General features: G+C 49.1%; 1 protein-coding gene across 2 annotated transcripts in view; it reads left to right on the top strand.

The window, feature by feature from the left end:
* Positions 1-21,337, top strand: part of EEFSEC (eukaryotic elongation factor, selenocysteine-tRNA specific) — a 270,247-nt gene that overhangs the window by 195,658 nt on the left and 53,252 nt on the right. For both annotated transcript variants that reach the window (XM_012435371.3, XM_064362160.1), the window contains exons 5-6: positions 3,380-4,036; positions 20,814-20,970. In XM_012435371.3, the coding sequence (XP_012290794.2) occupies positions 3,380-4,036; positions 20,814-20,970 (814 nt within the window). The remainder of the gene's footprint in view (positions 1-3,379; positions 4,037-20,813; positions 20,971-21,337) is intronic.

The raw sequence follows: 21,337 nt of genomic DNA, 5'->3' as shown, positions 1-21,337 counted from the left end.
GACTTATCTACCTAGCAAAGTTGAACGCCCACTCACCCTGTAACCCAGAAGTTCAACTCCAGGAACTATGTCCACAACTCCAGAAGCCCTTGCACCTGTGCCCATGCAGGATCTTTGTGACAGAAGAAATTCACTGCAGTATTTCCAGCAAAGAACTGGAAATGCCCCCCAGTGCACATCGATAGGAACCCAGGTTGCTACATCCTACCTGCACAAAGTACGGCAGATGGCATCGGCAGCAAATGAGCTGCAGGTGCATGTACCATGTGCACAGATTTTTAGTATCATAACTGGCACAATGCCTCATTCATACAGTTCAAAAACTTACACAACAAAGCAAATTACTGATTAGGCATGTGTGCTACATATGTAGTTAGCCTCTACACAATCATACGCACGTGTGTATAAAAAGAAAGGGAATGCTGCGTTCCAAATTCAAGGCAGTGGCTCCCTCCCGCTGGGGAAGGGGGGGAAGCTGGGTGGGGAGGACCACACAGGTAGGCATGAATTGTCAATAGTGTAGTTCAGAGGTGGAGGGGGCAATGGGCTCATGGGTGTTTCGTATATAATTTGAATCTGTTGGAACACAGTGGCAGGGAGGGGCTGACCTGTAAAGCAGTGGTGACCAAACAGTGAATCAGGTTCCAGTGACCAGCTGTGTCTGGAGTCAGGGAAGCCCTTCCAGGAGGTCCATGGGAGCAGAGGTTAGGGATGAATGGGAATTTGCCAGTGGAAGAAATTCCATGGAGAAGCCACAGGGGCAAAGCACAGAGACATTCAGAAGCACAGCATGTGCAAGGAATTGTTCAAGAGTCCCTTGGCTGCGGTTTCAGGGTTGGGGAGAATGTGGGGCTGAAAAGGCTGTGGAGTTGAGCTGCGTGGTGGAGGCTTCCTGGTGGCCAAGTTAAGGAGAGGGTGCTCGGCCCTGTGAGTAAGGCTTTTCAGCGGAGTGCCTTGTGGGTCACTGGAGGGGGTGCCAGCAGACCCCCACCCATCACAGGGAGTCCCCATAGAATTTCAACTGACCAGAGGATCTTCCTGCTCATGGCAGGACCATGACAAGCTTTGAAAGCCATGAGGTAGACGATGGGAGCCCACATAGGAGCTGGTGACAAATAATTGCATCATCAGAGAAACGTTTTAGAAAGCCTCACAGGCTGCTGCAGGCGCCTGGGAGGGAAGAGCTGTGACCTGGGCCCCACCTCACTGGGCAGACGATGCTTAGTGTAAGGTGATATTCTCCAGTGACTCTGAGTAATGTTCCCAAAACTCTCATTCTCCCATTGCCTTTTCAGACCATTTCAGAGATGTTTTCTGTTTCTTTGTGATTGATCTTGGCTGTGGCTTCTGACACTGTGCGTCTCACTTTCTCTGCCCCCTGACCTCTGGTTAGGTAGTTAATGATCTTTAAACAAACACTAGAGTATTATGGCTCTCCAGGAAAGGGCCTGGGCTCGTGGGCCATTAGCAACACACTCTCCCCCTATCCAGGGAGAAAATGAGTGTTCGCACACCCCGACTCGGTAGACAGGGACGCTTGCAACCTAAGCGTCAAAATTCTCTTTAATTTAACTATTTTTGATGGCAGGTTTTCTGAAATACATTACACATTTCTCTGCTTCATTAAACAAAAATCTATGAACACAGTTTCATCTCAGAGACAGTGGATCATAGGTAGGAATGTCCATTCATTACTGGAGACTTTCTGTGTCTGTTCTTGATTTACAAACTGTGAATGCAGAAATCTGCCCAGTATAGTAGTCAGTGTGATATTTTAGAAACAGAGATAAGATCAAGTTACTCCTTTGCCTAAACTCCTCCAGTGACTTCCGGACCTTGCACTCTACTGTGGAGCCCGAGCCTTGACCTCTGTATTAGTCTGTTTTCACGCTGCTGATAAAGATATACCAGAGACTGGGTAATTTATTTTTTCACAAAAGAGGCTTAGTGGACTCACAGTTCCACGTGGCTAAGGAGGCCTCACAATCACGGTGGAAGGCCAAAGGCATGTCTTACATGGCGCCAGGCAAGAGAGAGAATGAGAGCAAAGTTAAAGGAGTTTCCCCTTATACAACCATCAGATCTAGTGACACTTATTTACTACCAGTATGGGGGTACCCCATACCCCCATGATTCAATTACCTCCCACCAGGTCCCTCCCACAACACATGGCAATTAAGGAAGCTACAATTCAAGATGCGATTTGGGTGGCACAGCCAAACCATATCAACCTCCTTCCCTGCTGTATCCCTCCCCACCCCTGCTGCAGCCCTCCTGCCTCTATGCATACTCAGACTCACCAAGCTGCTGCCCTCTTAGGGCTTGTACTTACCAGTTCCCCCATTTACAGCTGTCTTTCCTTGGGTCCTCATGCAGCTGGCTGCTTTATGCTAAAGTCTTAGCTAAACTTACTTCTGCTAGACCCTTACCCTACCCAGGCCATCTCTATCACATCACCCTGCATTGTTTTCTTTATAGCGTATGTTGTCTGTTATATACAAAATATATATATAATTTAACATAATTATATTAAATAATATTTATTTGTAGGCATGTAATTTATATATTAATTTATATTGATATGGATTGAATTAATATATAATATATATAATTTTTCCTATATTTGTGATTTTGTTGTTGCTGTTATTTCTAGATATTAAGTTCTTTGGAAACCTAGAAGTCACTCTATTTCTTCCTCTAGAACAGCGCCTGGCACACAGTAGGCACTCTGGAAATATGAGTTGAATGAATGAAGAGAGTTCCTGCTCTAGGCCACCCACAGGCCAGCAGGCAGCAGATACACAATAGACAGTGACTGCACAGGCTGTGGGATTCAGAGGGGCAGGGTTACCCACTAAGGAGTCAGGGACAAGTTCTGCCACTGGGGTTGGGGCAGGCTTTCCCGAGCAGTAGTGCTTGTCCCAGGCTTTAGAGGGCAGATGGGCACAGCTCTACAGGCTGAGCAGCTGAGGAGGCCATTCTGGGGGAAGGAGGCAGGCAAACCTGGACAGAGGGCTGCAAAGTGCCTGCATGGTTAATAGAAGGGACTAGAACCTGGGTTGGAGCAGGGATGAAGGGAACTAAGGTAGTCAGGGATTTGGCTGCTATGACCCCTGCCTTCCTCCTGGAAAACCAGTAAGTCTTGGAGAGTGGGGCCCCAGCCCTGCTTTGCTGGTGGCTCTCGGCCTTTTGCTTTCAGTGTGGTGCCTGCTCTGGTCTAGGAGACTCTACCTGGGCCCTGGAACCCTTGGCTGGTCCTCACAGTCCCTGCAGATGGTGGTGAGCACGGGGACAGGATTATCTAGCTGCAGCTCCCCTCTCCTCCCCACAGCCCCAAGGCTTGTTGGTTTCATGTGCTTTCTCACTTGCTCCCCATCAGGTGGTGAAGAAGGTGAAGTCCATGCAAATGTTCCACAGGCCCATCACTTCAGCCATGCAAGGAGACCGGCTGGGCATCTGTGTCACCCAGTTTGACCCCAAGCTGCTGGAGCGCGGGTTGGTGTGTGCCCCTGAGTCCCTGCACACTGTCCACGCAGCCCTTATCTCTGTGGAAAAGATACCATATTTTCGGGGGCCCCTGCAGACCAAGGCCAAGTTCCACATTACAGTGGGCCATGAGACAGTCATGGGCAAGTTGATGTTCTTCACTCCTGCTCCAGATAACTTTGACCAGGAACCTATACTGGACTCCTTCGACTTCACTCAAGAATACCTCTTCCAGGAACAGTACTTATGCAAGGATTTGGCATCAACAGTGACAGACAATGATGAGGCTGACGAGAAGGCTGGCCAGACCACAGAGGGCCATTGCCCTCGGCAGCAGTGGGCCCTGGTGGAGTTTGAGAAGCCCGTCACCTGCCCTCGGCTATGCCTGGTGATTGGCTCCAGGCTAGATGCGGACATTCATGCCAACACGTGCCGGCTGGCTTTCCATGGCATCCTGCTCCATGGGCTGGAGGACAGGAACTATGCCGACAGCTTCCTGCCCAGGCTAAAGGTGTACAAGCTGAAGCACAAGCATGGCCTCGTGGAGCGGGTGAGCATGCCCTTGCCTGGCCCCACACCCCTTCCCTTCTTGCTTGGGTGGCCGGGATCCATGGCCTGACATCTGTGATGAGAGCCAAAGGCCCTCAGCGACCTTCTGGTGCCAACCTCTATAGTTTCTGGATAAGGTACCTGATGTCCAGAGTGGTCAAGTGGGCATAGTTCTCTCAGCTGGTCAGTCACAGAGCCAGGGTCAGCACCTGGGCAGGAGGACTCCCACTGCACCCAATCCCACCCAGCTATCCCACCCCCACTTATTTACATGGTGGAGGTGGCCCCCATGGGTCTTAGCAGGTCTGGGCTCCCCCACAGCCAGCGTCAGATGGCAACGGTTAGCACTGGCCTCCCTGGCCTGCTGCCCTGACTAGGCCCCACTCTCTTGCCCTTGGTGGGCACCATACCTCCATCTGGCTGGGGGGCTTCCCATGTGCTCCTTCTCCAGAGGAAAACACTGCCCATCTGCTATGTCAGGCCTGGTCTTTCATCACCTGTGGACTGAGGGGAAGAGGCTAGTGGTGGCAAGGGGTGCCAGAGAGCAAGAAGAAGGAAGGTACAGGAAGCTGACACAGTGGGAGGTCCAGCCCCTGGCCACCTAGGGTGCCTGAAGTTCATCATTGCTGGATGCAGGCCTTAGGCATGTGGGTGAGCCAGTCTAGTTGAGGTAGAATGAGGCCTTGGCTGTGCCTTGCTGGGTGACCCTGGGCCTTGGGCTTTCAGGGTGGTGTTTGCTCTGTCCTAGGAGACCCTGACTGGGCCCTCGGCCTCCCTCAGCTGGTCCTGTGATACCTCATAACCTGGGACCAGTGCCAATTGGGATGGGCCTGCCACTAGGGAGGACAGAACACGGTGGTCTCCCCTGAAGTAGTGGAATCACCTTCTCGCACAGGGCATCCATCCCCAGCAGCTATCCACACAGCACCAAGTGGAAATCCATGCCCATCAGGCCTTGAAGGAGGGATAGATGGACAGCCAGACCTCACTGTCTCTTGTGGCTGGCTCCCTGGCTGTGGGCCCAAGCAGTTCAGCAGTAACTGTCCTGGGACATGACTGGGTTTTGACTGACTCAGAGAGCACAGAGTGCTGGCGACTGCACTGTTAGGGGCTCAGGCCCCTAGCAGGAGGTATCTGCCCTGAGGCTTTCAACAAGTACCTCAGTCCCTCACAGGAGCCCGATGAGGTCCCCTGGGCTTAGTGCAGGTGCCAGCACAACATCTGGCCCATCCACAGTGTCACATGTGATGGGCTTCCATCCCCCACCCTCCCCTCTAGGTCTCTATCCTCTTCAGATCCCTGAGTTTTCTCCTCTGGGATTCTCTGTCACTGCAACCCCTAACCCTCCCCTTCTTCTTGTCTCAGGTTCTTCCTGGGTGCTCTCCCTGGCCCTCTTTTTCTCCTGCCCTTGTACCTAGACCTGCCCTCAAGTGATGGATTGAGGAGCAACCCCGTCCTCTCCCTTCCCCAGACCCAGAGCTTGGACCGTTAGCTCCGTGGGGCCGCTGAGGCCTGCTCAGAGCTCCATCAGCCTTAGGCCAGTCCCAAGATGCTGATTGAAGGTGAAGGTGATAAAGTGTGTGTCACTCGTTTGTCTAGCCTGATTTATTAGCAGTGTTTGGAGTATAATTATTCTATAGTAAAATATCTATGAGAGAGTAATGTCCCAATTGGTGTGGCTCCTGGGTCTAATTGCTCCCACTCAGGCCTGTCAGCGGTAGTGCAGCAGTCACTTCCTTTAAGAACTGGGAGGGAGGATCTATGAGGAGCAAGTAAACATACGGCCAAAATGACTCATGCCTTCAAAGGGCTGAAGGAGGGGCCAGGAGACATGTTGACCTATGCCCTGCCACCAACCTGGGGCATCCCTGGGGCCACCAGCCTTTTCCTGCTCAGGCCGGGGAGGCTGGAAGTGGAAGCACAAGAACCATAGGCAGTCTACAGAAGCTGAGTCCAAATCCCACATAGACAACCCTGAGCAGAGACAGGCTTCCTCTAACCAGGGACAGCTGCATGGGGTGACTGTAGATGTGTGCAGAGGTGAGATCCTATGACCCCAGGGCTTTGGTCAGGGCAGAGGGGCTTCCTGAGGCTCCACAAGAGAGGAAAGGGCATGGGTGTCCAGGATAGGGGCATCTCCCCCAACTCACAGGCCCCTGAGGCTCTAGCTGAATGGGCACCTTCCTTAATGCTAGGGGCTGGCTGTAGGCTGGGGCTTCTGTGCTACATGTTCTCCTCTGGGCCTCAGGGCAGGAATGAGCCTGTCTCTCACTTCCCTCCACCCCATCATCACTCTGTTGATTCAGCACATACTATGCACCTTTACTAGCTGCATACTTTATATTGAAACCTTTTAATAGCCCCAAAGAAGAGGTCATTATTTTTCCTATGTACATTTTTCCCCAATTAAATCAATCAAATTATATGCAAATATTTAGGAAAAGTAATACATGCACGTGGTAAAAAATTTCAAACAAGACAATTATTCAGTGTAAGAAAGTTTTCTTTCTACTCCGAACCCAGGCCCCCTTCCCAAGGGCAGCCAGACTGGAAACCAGCTCGAGAAATGTGAAGTGACCTACCCAAGGCCACAGCGTAGTAAAGCTGAAGTTTGAACTCGCCACTAGCTGTCCTCTGAGTCGTGATATTTCCACTGTGTCAGACAGATTCTTGCCCAGTATGTCAAACGAGTCTGCATTCTCTTGAAAAGCTGGAATCTCCTTGGTGGGAGACTTTCCTTCTTGGTAAGGTTGAACTTGGAGATCCCACAGAGTAGGCTCAAGCCCTGGATGTACCACAAAACAGCTTGTACACCTTGGGCAGCCATTTAATCTCAATTGTTCATTCCTTTGAAGGACAGTCTTGACCTCACTGGGTTGTTTAGAAAGAGCCATCATAGCTTGTGGTTTCATATGTAAGAGCCAACTCCCATCAGGTGAAGCAGGATAGTAGCATTCCTAGTGTAGTTATCAGTGATCAGCTGGACTTGTCCCAAAGGGGCAGCCCTGTTTGCTTTGAGTAGGCCCCAGATCACCCAGAGATTTACAGATCATCTTGCTTGACCAGGGGCTTGGCCATGTGATAGACTGGTCCAGTGTGCAGGCCTGGGCTTTACTCTAGCCTTACCACCTCCTAGTGTGAAAAGTTGGGCAGGCCGTGAGACTTCCATGTGAAGTGGGAATTTTCACAGTGCTGCACCAGGATTAGATGAAGGTGAGACAGGAGATTGCATGTCAGGTTCTGAGATCAGTGCTTGTCTTCTACTGTGTCCTTATTGTTTTATCATTTTTAATGTTTAAGCTCTTAGAGTCAAAATAGTAACCCCTGGAGCGTGGGTCCACTCTTTTCCCTGGGACTCCATTATTTCTCTTTGAAGCACAGGAGCCAATCCCCCTGGACCCTATCAGGAGCCACCCAGGGTTGGTGGAAGAGGGAGGGGCTAAGAGTCAGGCAGGTTAATGGGTGTGGCTGTCCAGTGCAGGAGCCAGAGAAGTGCCCTGTGCTCATCTTTCCCCACATGCTTGGCTGACTCCAAAAATTCCTGGGTACATCACAGCTACCACTCAGCTTCCTGGATATGCTTCTATTCAGAGAAGTTACTGGAAGATCAGAGAATCTTGAAAAGGTAAAATCTGGTCTCTTGGGCAAAATCTCCACCTCCATGGTTAGCCAGCACCCAGCCTTTGCTCTGTAATGTGGGGCAAGGTGAGCACATCTACTCTGCAAGCACAGTTAGCTTTCTGAGAATCTGGGCTTGGGCCTCTGAGCTATCTCAGTTCATCACAAAGGGAGACCCTGGCTCTATACCTGTGTGTTGAGTGAGCACTTTCCACCAGAGGGTTTAAGACATATAGGCCTTCTGAGCCCATTTCCGATAAAGGCATCCTTCATTCATATATTCAGATGTTTACTGAGCTCCTACGTTTGTGCCAGGCACTGGGCATAAAACAAGATAGACAAAGTTCTTGTCTTCATAGGGGAGGTTGTAGTGAACAGTAAATTAGGCACTTTCAAGTTATAATAAGGTCTAGAAAGAAAATGAAAGCATGATGTAAATACGTGATGCTGAGGACAGTTAACACAGAAGATGCTAATTTCCAAGCCCCGCCAGAGTGTGTTTTTATTTCCTGTGCTCTGCGTCACTGGGTCACACTGAGAGGTGGTCAGGTACCCTACCAAATATGGCTTAACTCATTAGTATTACATAGAGCAAACTATCGCCCATGGGCCAAACCTAAGCAACTGCTCTTGCCCCAAATCTAATAATCTTAAACAAGCTTATTTTCTCTGGATTCTTCTTTCAGCTGTTTCGATCAAACACAACTTAATTAACTTACCATTGGTAAATGGCTTTTCTTGCTTGGCTAACAAATGAGCCACTTGGAAACCTACTTTGGTTGCAGCCTCATTCTCATTTTTTATTGTTTTGTGTGTCTGCTATGATGAGATATACTGTTTTAAGTTTTCTCTTTTTTGACCATTGTTTTTCTGTGAGTTGGGAATATTGTGATGTCAGTGTATCTCGTATTCTATTAACACAACTAGTAATAAGCACAGTGCTTTGCCATGTAATTTGATAAAATAATAATCCATACCCACTGAGCCTTAAAAGTGTGACATCTGAAGTCTACTTTTCTTGTTTTCATGTGATGGGCAGGCAACAATAATAAAAATAAATAAATAAAATGTGTCACTGGGCAAGGTACTGCAAGTTATAACTGTATTACTGGCATCTGTAGTTTACTGAGCACCTCATCAGGTCTCAGACTCAACTACTCAACTCTGCCAATGTGACACAAAGGCAGCCATAGACAATATGTAAACAAACGGACATGACTATGTTCCCTTAAAATGTTTTTTTGTGAACACTGAAATTTAAATTTTATAGTTTTCACATATAACAAGATATTCTTCTTTCGAAATTCTCCAACCCATTAGAAAATATAAAACCCATTCTTAGCTCACAGGCCATACAAAAACATAACGGGCAGATTTTGACCCTTTGGCTATAATTTTCCAACCCCTGATATAAATGGTTAATAGGGCTCTTGAAATAGAGCCCTATTAACCATTCAGGATGTCTAAATGAGCATCCTGCAAGAAAAAGTCTAATAATCATCCGCAGCTGAAAGCATTAAACTCTTGCAGCAGTCCTTAGGAACTGGGCTTTTTCTTGCGTACCCACTGCCTCTGGTGCTAACACTGGGATGCATATGCTACTATATGTGATTTTTTTTTTTTTTTTTTTTTTTTTTTTTAGCAGAAAGCAATTTATTAGGCAGAGAGAGAGAGAGAAAGAGAGAGAGCTCCCATGCTGCCGTGGGAGGGGGTGATGCGTTTTTTATTCTTGGATATATTTGATTTTTTCACAAAAGTCCACATATACTTCTATAAGAGTGTGACTTGTAATAAAGGGTTAATGAAGGGGGAAGAAGAAAAAAGAAGAAGAAGAGGGAGCTTAGATTGGTAGAGACATCCAGAGGTCTCACCTGAGCGGGAGAAGAAAGAAGGTGAAGGTGTTCTAAATGGCCAGTCTTTCTGTGGGGAGGATTTAGGAAAGACTACTAGAATGTATGGTGGTAAGGGAAATAGCTGGTATCCTGTTTCAAAGTAAAAATATAGAAATATTTTGAGTACAGAGATTTTGTTTTTCTGTGATTTTGAGTACAGAGAAAGGGAAAGCAAGATTTTGAGTACAGAGAAAGGGAAAGAAACTATAAATCCAATGAAAGTGGAATAGCACTTTCACATTCACAGAGGAAAAACTGGGATGAATTTGATTAAACCAACAAAAATAGGGAAAAGGGAACAATGTTAAATAATAATAAAAATAGAAGGAACAGCATTAAGTATCAGTCATTACACTAAATGTGAATGGTCAAATTCTATTTAAATGCTTAGACTGATAGGTTGGGTTAAAGTACAAAATCTAGTTATATGCTGTTTATAAGAAATACACTTCTCTCTCTTTCTATCTCTAAAGAAAAAGAAAGAAATACACTTAAAGTGGTAAGCAAAGATTAAGAATAAGAAGATGGGCCAAAAGCATGAATGGCAATATCAAATTCAGACAAGGTGAAATTTGAGAGTAAAAATACTGACAAAGGTAAAAACGGACATCATATAATGATAAAAGGCTCTGTTATAAACTTGTACACACCAAACATAAAAACAAAACAGTAGAAATCTAAGGACAACTTGATAAAAAAATAGAATTATAATCATAGGGTGGCACTTCAGAGTCCATATTTTAGAATCAGGCCTACTAGATGTAAGGACAAAGAGGCAGAATACAATCAATAAGCTTGATTTTTAGATAAATGTAAACTCTCCTACACTCCTTAAATAGAGTATACATTTTTTTCTATGCCTGTGGAGTATTTGCAAAAATTGAATATTCAGCAGTCCACATTAGACAAATATTTGTAGAACATCTACTATGTATTGTTTTAAAGGCTGGAGATATAACAGTGAATGAAAAAAGACAAAATCTCTGCCCACATGGAACTAAGATTATAGTTGTACTTGTGGCCACAGAGAAAAAACCCTAATAGATTTTAAAAGTAAAATGATGAGCCATTAAAATTAGAAGTAAAGCAGTTAGATATAGATATAGGCAGCTATGGAGAGAGAAAGAGAGATACAAAGTGTGTGTGTGTGTGTGTGTGTGTGTGTGTGTGTGTGTGTGTGTGTGCGCGCGCACGTGTATTTTCATTCTTTCACATATACTAGGCTTGGGAATTAAGCAGTAAATTGCTCCTCATTTGGTTAAGGCTGTTTCTCACACTATCATAGAATGTTGAATCTTAGTAATAATGCTTTTCTCTTTTTCGGTGTTCTTTCAATCTTCATTCAGAGGTGTCTTTAACACCCCTCTGTTACATGCTAACCTGCTTTTTAACAAATAGAAAACAAGGCCAAGATTCCAGAGCCTTCTAGTAGCAATAGTATATAAATAGGATTTTTTTTTTTTTGGCATTGTATGTACTTTTACCATTAACTTCTTCTGTTTATGGCTAGTAACTCTTCTCTTTAGGGTATTATATAAAGTCTCCTTTCTTTGTAAAGGCAGATGTAAAGAAAAGTATTAGGTAAATAGGGAGTAAGTTGGGTATGCAAAGATCTGGCAAAAACGATGTGGGGTGGAGAATGTGTAAAAGCTGAAGCTGGAACCACTGGGCCCTGTCCCCAGGAAGTCACTTGCATCTCAGCCACATGCAGATTCAGACCAACTGCTCCTCCTTTACAAAGCCTCATAGAAAACTGGGTCTCTCTAGTGGAGGACAGAGACTCATGCCTACATCAGAGGAGTATGCAGAGGGCTAGGAAAGGTAACAAGGAACTCTGCCAAGGTGGGAGGAAGTGGGCTGGTGAGGGAAAAGCACAAAGTGGTGACCTTTTAGCTGTATCTTCTAAGACTGGAAGGCTCACTGCTCAGACACTGGGGGCCGTGGGGGGAGACTGGAAGGCAGATGAGGGGCATTCTAGGTCCAGGGACTGCTTCTGTAAAGCATAGAGGCCAAACAATGCCTGGCCCTAGCCATCTGGGAGGGCAGGGGCAAGGAGCTTAAAGAGGCAGGCAGGGTCAACCATTGAAGCTAGGCCCTTCACTCTGCAAGGGGAATGATGCAGGTTGGAAGCTGTGGGGGTGTTCCGGGTCACCTGTGCTAGAGAAATCCTTGGAGCAGGGCCAGCCCGGGCAGCCTGGAGAGGGAAGGCTCAGCCTCTCTTACCTACCCTTCTGCATCTGAGTCTTGTCCTGAGGCTCTGGGCACCTGCTCTGTCTGGAGCCGCAGAACTCAATGGTCTGGCAGCCACTCACCCTGCTGAGCCAGGCTTTTCCGCTAGTAACAATCATGCCTTCTCAGGACTGTGTGAACATGAAGGAGGTGGGGCAGGTGAGGGCTTGGTGCTTAGTACAGCGAGTGCTCTTCCACAGCCGACTTCCACAGCCGACACCTGCTGGCTTCCACAGCCGACTTCTCACTGTTACCACACCCCAGGATGCCCCTCTTTGTCTCCTCAAGGCACCACCTTCTCACGGGTCTTGCCATAGCCCTCCCTGCCCCTGGCAGCTTGCATAGCTCCACCCTGGTAATTTTCTGCAAAACAAAGGGGTTCCTGCCAGTTCTTACTCAGAAATCTCTTTTAGGTCCACACCAGCTGCAGGATAAAAACAATACCTAACCTTAGCATGTTAGCTGGCTGGCAGTTAGGTTTCAGGACATGGCAGGCAGGGGAGGCAGGTAGGTGGGGCAGAGCAGATACACACCTTGAGACCTGTGTTGGAGAGAAAAGAGAACCAAGCACAGCAGGAGCACAGGTTGCAGAGGCTCCTGCCAGGCTCCCAGGCTTGCTGGACCACCTGCAGGTTCAAGACTTTGGGCAAGTTGCTTACCTGAAGTTTTCTACTGCCTCATGGGGTGGGAGAACAAGGGGGGTGCTATATGTAACATGCTGGGTGCTCCACCTCGCACAGAATGGGCCCTGGGTAAACTGGGTATCATTGGTACTATTTATTTGGCCTTTCCTCTGGATATGCAGATATCTGGATTCTGAGCTGGGGTGATAGCAGACTCTGTCCCCCTCCCACAGTGGTGGGATAAGACCAGGCATGCCAACCATCCTGGGTCTGGCACCCACTGGTGCCGGTCAGGGAAGGCCTTAGGGCTGGGCCACAGGAACTGGCAGCATCGACTCAACCAAGTGTAAACATGCAGACGCCATCAGGAACACTCGCCAGCTTTGAAGTCTCAAGTGGCTCTGTCTCCTGGCTCCTGGCTCTGCCCCACTCCACTGCCGACAGCTTAAATGTGCCCAGGGCACCAGGGAGCATGCTGGCCTGGGGTGCAGGCTGGCCCATGACCTGCATCTGGCACAGCTTGGTCCCCATCATTCTGAGCAGGGATGGTCAGGCAGGCTTGGTGGGCCCTAGCAGGTCGGCTCCAAGGCCCTTTGCCCTTGCAGGAAGCCACGCTGTGGTCTAGCTGGCCACTCAGCCTGTTCTGCTGGCCCTTGCTCCTCTGGGTCCCTGCCAGAGGGTTGAAGGCCACACTGGCGCTCAAGCTACTTGAGAAAACAGAGGTTCCTCTGAAACAGAGGTTGAGGAGCTCTTTTTTTCAGGAGATGATCAAATGGCTGCCCTCGTATTCTGGTCCCAGCCCAAACCCTCAGTCTTTTTCCTGACTTCCAGTGCCAGAGTGTGAGAGCTAAGTGTCTTGCTTGGCTGCTGGAGTGCTTGTTCATCTCCCTTTGAAAATTGCTTTTTTGCCTGTATAGAGACATGGGGTCAAGAGAGCTTGATGTGCTGGAAAGAGCCAGCTCTGAAAGGTGATGGACTGAGCCAGGTACAAATTCGGTGTGGCCTTGGGCAAGTCACTCTCTCCCAGAACCCATTTCTTCTTTAAGAGCTGGTTGGGAATTGACAAGACCTGGGCTACTTCAGGGCCTCTGCTCTTCCCACCACACCAGACCATGGCCTGCACTGAGGAGGAGGCACTGTCCGTGGGGAAAGGTTTCTGACGACACTGGAACAACACCATCATCCTAGGGGCCTTTCCAGAATTTGTCAATCCTGGTGGCTTTCAAGTGGCCTAGAAGAGTTAACAACTCATTTTCAAGGGACTCATCCATAATCAGGCAGCCTCTGAGTTCTTCCCGTTCCTCATTGGATCCAAGGACTGCTGGTTTCTGTCCTCCAAGAGGACTTTGCTGATGGGGCGAATAAGAAGGAGAGAAGCGGAGCTCTGTGGGCAGCTCCAGGCATGTGGTTGGTGTTAAGTACATGTTCTGTCCTTCTGGCTTCTCTTGAGCAGATTAGATAACTGGATCTTGTGGTTTCTGGAATCTCAGATCTCCTTTACCAAATGCTGTCTTATTCTTCACTTCAGCTTTTCCCACAATTTGGTGTCCACTAATTGAGATTCTTTCCTCTGGGTCATCATTCTCTGTCAACTCTTAGGTGTTATCATCAACATCAACACCCCTGATCCTAACAACAGCCTTTTTCAAGGAAGAAACTGAGGTCCAGAGAAGTCCCTCACTTAAGATTATAGAGTTATAAGAGGCAGAGTCACAAGTCAGGCCTCCCAAGACCTTCCTGTCCTGCACACGTGGTCCTACTCACCACAGACCTGGAGTCAGCACATGGCTCCATTTCACGGCAGGTTTGTCTTCCTTCCTTCATATTGCTTCTCCAATTTGAATTAGAATGGTCGCTTCACAATTTGGGCAATTCCCAAGCCTAATCATGGAAGCCTAGCCCTGAAAAAGAGACACACATGTAATGACATAATTATATGCATTGGCAGCCAAGTCCCTGCTCAAAGGCTAGGGACAATGGGGACTCACCTGGCATGTAAGCGAGAACCTGGACTTCCATGTGCACAGTGACTGCTCCTTAGGAGCTCAGTCCCTCCAGTGACTGAAGGCTAATAAATAGAGCAAATTATTCTTGCAAACAGTGAGAATCCCACTTAGCACCATTGTTGTAACTGTTCTGGCTTGGATTCAGCATTGTTCCCTACAAGCAAGGTCTGCTGAGCAGATCCCACATGCATTGCCTTTGGTTTGACGTCACAGTGATTGATTTCAAAATGAAAACCCTCCAACTGTTCTCTGAAGGTCTTTCCTTTTTGGATGTGCTTATGTCTGATCTCTGAGGTCTCTCTCCTTTAGCTGGAAGAGTCTATAATTTGGTGAATATCACACACACATGCACACAGCTTCTAGTGATGGACAGAACAGACGGAAGCCATATTCCCCATCCTCACCTCCTGGCACCCAGGACAGATCATGACCCCTGGTCTTCTTGAAGTTCTCCAAAGATGTAGGCCTCACAACATCCCACAGGAAGGGCTGTCTCCCTCTTTCTAGCCAGACTTCCTTTGGATTAAATGAGGTTTCATGCAGCAGACAATCACTGAGTCCTTGCCCCCAGCACACACAGCAGTCATTTCTGGAGGGGTAGGTTTTGGAGATGCAAAGATGTGCTCAGGCCAGCTCCTGCCTTCCAGGACTGCCTTCCTCCCCTCCCCGTATCCAGCTGGAGAGTCTCTGCTGTGCTGAGAGACAGGCACACAGGCTTCGCCATAGCCCGTTCCCAGTGCAGCCATCTGTCCGGTTCCAAGGCCGGCAGGCTCTTGGAGGGGGGCTTCCATTAGTCAGCATTGTCTTCTCAGATATGTAGGTGGCAGCCATTGAGTCTAGGGGGTGCACAGGCGCTGCATCTGCTCTCCCTGCAGTCCTGTGTGGTGTGTCTGAGGGAGTCCTGAGGGAGGGAGAGTGCTCTGCCCAGGGAGGGGGCAGGCAGAGGCCAGACCAACACAACTCTGTTTACAAGTGCTCCCCTGCACCCATTTAAACCTCCGACAACTCTGTTTCCCCATATTAGGATGGAGATGCCTGCACCCACAGAGGTTAGGCCTCTGGCCAGAGTCCCTAGGCACCCAGACTTGGGATTTGATCACAGGTAGTCTGGCTCCAGAGTCCAGGTTCTAACCTGTAGTGCAAACAGTGCTGTGCCTTTTCTCTTCTGTCGTCTCCAGTGTGCCCACTTTTTTCCAGTTATGGAGACCTGTACAGTATATCCTCACTTAACGTTGTCGCTAGCTTCTTGGAAACCGCGAGTTTTAAGGAAAAGGATGTATAACAAAACCAATTTCCTTTTTACATTAATGTTATAATGAAACAACTTTGAATGAAGCAACATTATTTAAGGGCCTGCTGTACATTATTTTGTTCAAAGTAAGTTTCTAAGAACTTATTGATAACATTAAGTAAGGACTTACTTTACTGGAAATTGAGTATTTGAAATTCACAAGAAGGGTAGCTTGCCTCGTGGCCCCTATAACTGTAGGTGGGGATAATTTAGCCTCTCTCCAACAGCAGTGCAGTCCTTCTCAGTGTGGCAGGAGCCGATTGGGCTGGGAACATCTTCTTGTGATGGTGACGTGTTCGGGCCCTACTACAAGTGCTGCACCTTGAGGGTCAGGATCTGCCCTCTTTCCCTCCTCTCCTCCTCCTTTCTAAATAACCTGGCAGTGGGTGCTGGGGTCCCTGAACTTGAGGATTGTCTTCTGTAGTGACTTGGGGTTTCCCACAGCTGGGACTGGCAGGGATGGGACTGCCCAGTGCCCCTGGGCCAGACTTCCAGGCCCATTTGTGTCTAGCCAGTCATGGCATGGCTCTGCAAGCCCAAAGGATGGAGAAAGCTCATTTGCTACTGTGGCCCCTCCCCTCCCCTGGGCTCCTGTGCGGGGCAGACAGAGCACAGCCCTGCCTGAGGGGGCTCTGTGTAGCAGGAAAAGCACCAGCCTCTGGATCCAGACAGTCCAAGTTGGAATGGGGCGTTGCCCTACTCACTGGCTGCGTGACTTTGAGCAAGTCATTTGACTTTGCTGAGCCTCCTGTTCCCAACAGGGCCTTTCTAAATATTAAACAATGATTGGGGGTGCCTGACGCATGACATGGCTGAGGACACCGCTGCTCACCTGCTGCAGGGAAAGGGGTGAGAGAGCAGAATGCGGAGGATCGGGAGAGTCAGAGGGAGATGGGGTTTACCTGCTGACTTTTCTCTGCTGCCCCAGCCTCCCCTCTCCTGGGGCAGCCATACCCAGAGTGCCAGTGTCCTCTGTGGAACCAACACAAATGCAAAGATCCATCCAGCTGCTGTGAAATGACAGTGTGGGGCCAGTAGACACCAGCACTCCTGAGACCACACTGGGTTCCTGGCCGTGTACAGACATCTAGCTCCTGCTCTCCTGTGCCTCCCCAACAAATGGAACTGCAGACACAGAAGTTCGAAAGAGGCTTTACCCACTCAGTGCTATTGTGTCTTCTGGCCAAGCCATAAAACAAGAGAGCGGGAGTGACAGAGACACTCCCTTTGAACTTGAAATCTTTTCTAAACTGCCACTCCAGCCCCAGAGGCCCTCCTCAGGAGGTCAAAAAAAGCCCACTCGATCCTCACCTTATCCCAGATGCTTAAAACAATATTGTGGGAATGTAGGTCAGTGAACCGAGCCGCACCACACACCAGCAGGATTCTGGGGGCCAACCAGCCTGCGCGCTGGCCCACTAGGTCAGATGAGAACATAAACAAGGAACGCTGGGAGCCCTCAGCTTCCCCTGGCCCTAGTCCTTTGTTTATGTAGCACTTAAACTAACTTTGGGGTCGTCTCTGTCTGGCATGAAAGCCCTGAAGCTTTTTGAAGTTCCCCTGAAGTTAATAAAATTAGTCTGCCCTCATTGCAAGGCCCTGGCTTGGGGAAAGATGGATCCTCTGCTGTCTCTGTGGCATTTAGCTTTTTAAAGTTAATATTTTATAGCCAAAAGAAAGGAGGGAGCAAGGGAGAAGATGCAGTAAATGTCCTCTGGAAGGCTAATAGGTAGCATGCCTGCCATCCCAGGCTCTGATTACCCTGGAGCCAGGCCTCCAGGCCCACTGGGAGGCTGAGCAATGGGCCTGCTGTGTTTAGCATGAGGGAACCAGCACTGGGGACATGGACTGCTCTGTCAGTGTGTTCTCCCATGTAGACAGGAGGAAACTAGCCTGGGCTATTGGCTCACTCTCAGATAAATCGTGTCCTTGGGACACATCTGCTTGAGTAATTTATTTCTACCTCCAGCATCTCCTCCTTGGTGCCATGTGTGGAACTAGTGCAGTTGGCCTCCTCATACTCAGTGAGCGCTCATTCACCAGGCCTGTGGTGGGTCAGGGCCACGTGAGTTACACAGAACCCTTTCCTCACAAAATGCACAGTCTGGGGAGGGAAACAGACAAGTCAGCTGTCAGGGATAAGACAGAGTAGAGTGGCCAGCCTCTCAGAACAGAAGGGTCTTGGCTCAATCCTGGGGGCCAAGGGGAGAGGAGGTGCCTGCAGTGTCGGGGAAGCTGTCTGAAGGAGGAAATGCCCAAGGTGGGCCTTGGGTAGGGGTAGAGTCCCCGGTGGACAAGCTGGGATGAGCATTGCAGGAGGACCACACAGATGGGGGGGGATGCATAACAGGGCCATGAGGACTCTGGGGGTGATAGATATGTTCATTAGCTTGATCATGGTGATGGTTTCACGTGTGTGTGTGTGTGTGTGTATGTATACACACACACACACACATATCTAGACTTATCCAGTTATTTACTTTAAATATGTGCATGTTATTGTATATCAGTTATAGCTGAATAAAGCTGTTTAAAAAAAAAAAGGCTCCAGGCATGAGTGAACCTTGGAAATGTACCAACAACTATAGCCATGTATTCATGCAACATTTGCTCACACATTCAAGGAATAGCTAGTAAGCACCTATTTTATGTGTAGAGAATGTAGCTATGGAGGAGAGGGACATGTTTCTGCCTGGAGCCTGTTTAGAAGCAATAAACAAGTAAACAGATAAGGTAGTTGGCATAATGTCAGGTGGCGATCTGTGCTCTGAAGAGAAACAGGGCAGGATGAAGATTGGAGAGGTGTCGGGGCTGGAGTACAGGAAGAGGGAGCCATGGGCTGCAGGGGGTGCTGTAGGCACCAGGCCTTGATTTGAGCCTGCTCTGGGCCAGGCCCTGCTGGACATCAGGAGCTGCACAGAGATGGGGAGCTCATAGGATCTGTCACTGAGTAGTGCAAAGGCTGTGGGCTGTGGGGTGGAGGGAGAATGCTGTTATCTTCCTCTAGCTCATGTGATTGTTCACAGCTACATGCCTGTTTCATGGTAGGCTCTTGTAGGAATAAAAGAAGAATATTAATAACAACTTGTTGAGAACTTTCTGCTCTGCTAAGGACACCTGCCTGTATTATCCCTTTGGTCCTGGTGGGGTCTCTTACAAGGTGTTTCTCTGAGTAAGTTGTAAGCTCTTAGTAAGCTCTGTGCCTTTTTTGTTTTTTGGCCACTGCAATGCTGGAGGACAGGTCTTGTATCTCGTCAGATGTATCCCCAGGGCCTAGCTGTGCAGAGGCCTGAGTAGTAGCTCTCTGAGGTGACCATGATGCATGAGAACTGATGAAATCTGCCTGGGTGGGACAAGGGCTTGCAAATGTCACCCTTGCTGGACCAGAAGCCATCAAAGGAAAATGTTCTGTCTTTGGAAAAGATGTCAGATGAGGATGGGAAGTTCACCTGGTGTGTGGGTAGAAGAAAGGCACTTCTTGATTTGTTTTCACATTTTTATAATCTGTTGATTTATTTGTGAGTAGGTGATGCATTCATGTATTTCAGTAGCCAAAGGTGAAAAGGTGATATGGTGAGAAGTCCCCAGGTGCCATGCTCCTTTCCTGGAGGCATCAGTTTCTCCTGATTGCTTCTGTGTATCCACCCCTGACTTGCCCCCTTCCATACACAGCCTGCAGCATGCCCTATGCCTCACACTCTGCTTTTTAACATGAAACACAATACCCTAAGAGTTTCTGTATCTGTCCATACATGCTGCCCACTCTCCTCTGTGGTGACATCGTCTCTGGAGGCTGTGCTCCACTTATTGAACTCAGGCGGGACTTCTAAGTCATTGTCAGCTTTTGCTGCTATAAACACTGCTGCGGTGAGTGACCTTGGGCAGCTTCCCATCCTCTCCTGACATCTTCTCCAGCAAGCACATCAGGGGGATGCATTCCTGGATGTGAAATTGATGGTCCAGATGGTATGTGCATTGGTCATTTCCGTAGCAGCTGCCAGACTGGTGGGCACTTCATATCATGGGGCACAAGTTTGCTATTGGAGGCAGGATCTACAGAACAGGGGTGGTGAGGAGCTGGGTGGGGCAGGCAAGGCTACCTGGCCTGCTGCCATCCCAAAGGCAGTACCTGGGCTGATGCTGCCAGAGGTTCAGAGGGAGGGAGTGACCCTTCCAGTCCCTGATCAAGCCTCTGGGGAGAAGATTCAGGATGAACATAGCTCATAGTGAAATCAGGGCTGCACCGAGCTGACTTTTTCAAGGACATGTGTGTTCCTCCTCTCAGCCTGCGCACCCACAAAGGGACAGCAGTGGCCAAGGTGGCCTGCAGGAGACATGAGCTCTGCAGTAAAGGCCTGGCCATGGCCAGGAGGGCCAGGGGAAACTAGCAATTCTGCCTGGACTAGGGAGGGCATTGTCGAGGAAGGGAGGTAGGGCTGTGGAGGAAAAGTGGGCCAGGCCAAGACAGGCTTCCAGGCACAGCTAGGGTGAGCAGGGGTAAAGCCTCGGGCTGAGGTGCATAGGGGTGTGTGCAGTAGGTGGGAGACAAAGGCCAGGCTCTCAGGGGCTCCTATGGGAGGGGAAATTGGAGTGAGGAGGTCTGTTCTAGAAGGCCTTGGATGCAGGCTCAAGAGTGGCCTGGGTGTCTGTGACAGCTTCAAGGAGAGTACTGCTGGCTGTCTAGGCAGGTGCCCTGGGGACAGGCTAGGCCATGTGGCAGCCCCACGGGGGGTGGGGGGGGCACTGCAACAGGGGCTTGAATTCAAAGCTACTTCTACCCCTGTGCTCTGTGACCTTGGAGAGATGATGGAACTGTGCTGTGCCTCCATTTCCTCATTTGTCAAATGGCACCACAGAGCTGCTGTGGGGACTAAGATGCTATCTGTGGAAAGTGCTCATAGTGTGCCTGTTTTGAGGGGCCCATTGTTACCGTGGCAGTTGCCACTGTCAGGTTTCTGCCCTGCTCCCAAGTATTTCATTATCTGTTAGGTGGGCTCATCGCCCTGCTACCCACAGGGTTCCTAGAGGGGCAGCAGCCAGCCATGCCTAAGGCCCGGGAGAGCTGGGGCTAGGCACAGTCACTAATACCCTCTCTCTCTGGCTGGGTGTGTGGGGACAGGCAATGGATGACTACAGTGTGATCGGCCGCTCCCTGTTCAAAAAGGAGACCAACATCCAGCTCTTTGTGGGGCTCAAGGTGCACCTGTCCACTGGGGAACTGGGCATCATCGACAGTGCCTTTGGCCAGAGTGGCAAGTTCAAGATCCACATCCCAGGTAAGTGCAGCCACTTCCTCCTGATTTAGGGACACTGTGCAGGGCACAGAGAGATGGCAGAGGTGGTGCTGAGACAGCGCTCCTTGGCTCAGGTTCCTAATCCTGCCTTTGCCAAGACACAGGGTGACTTGGCCTTCATGGTGGCATGGCCTCTGGCTGGGAAGCCAGTATGGGTTCTGAGAAGAGCCTGGACGTGGAGTGAAGGTCTGGTCTGAGCAGGATCAAGATTGGCATCTGAGTTCCCACTGCATCATTTACCATCTGAGGGGGCCTTGGGCCTGCCCTTGGTTTCTCTGTGGAGGTGGGAGTAAGGTTGAGCTTACAAGCAGTTTGGAGGAGAGCAGGTGAGAGAGACCAATGGGGGCCT

This window comes from Aotus nancymaae, unplaced genomic scaffold (genome assembly GCF_030222135.1).
Source record: "Aotus nancymaae isolate 86718 unplaced genomic scaffold, 86718_ANA_hifiasm-v0.15.2.pri h1tg000046l, whole genome shotgun sequence".
NCBI classification, from domain to species: Eukaryota; Metazoa; Chordata; class Mammalia; order Primates; family Aotidae; genus Aotus; species Aotus nancymaae.
This window is presented reverse-complemented; position numbering and strand designations above follow the sequence as displayed.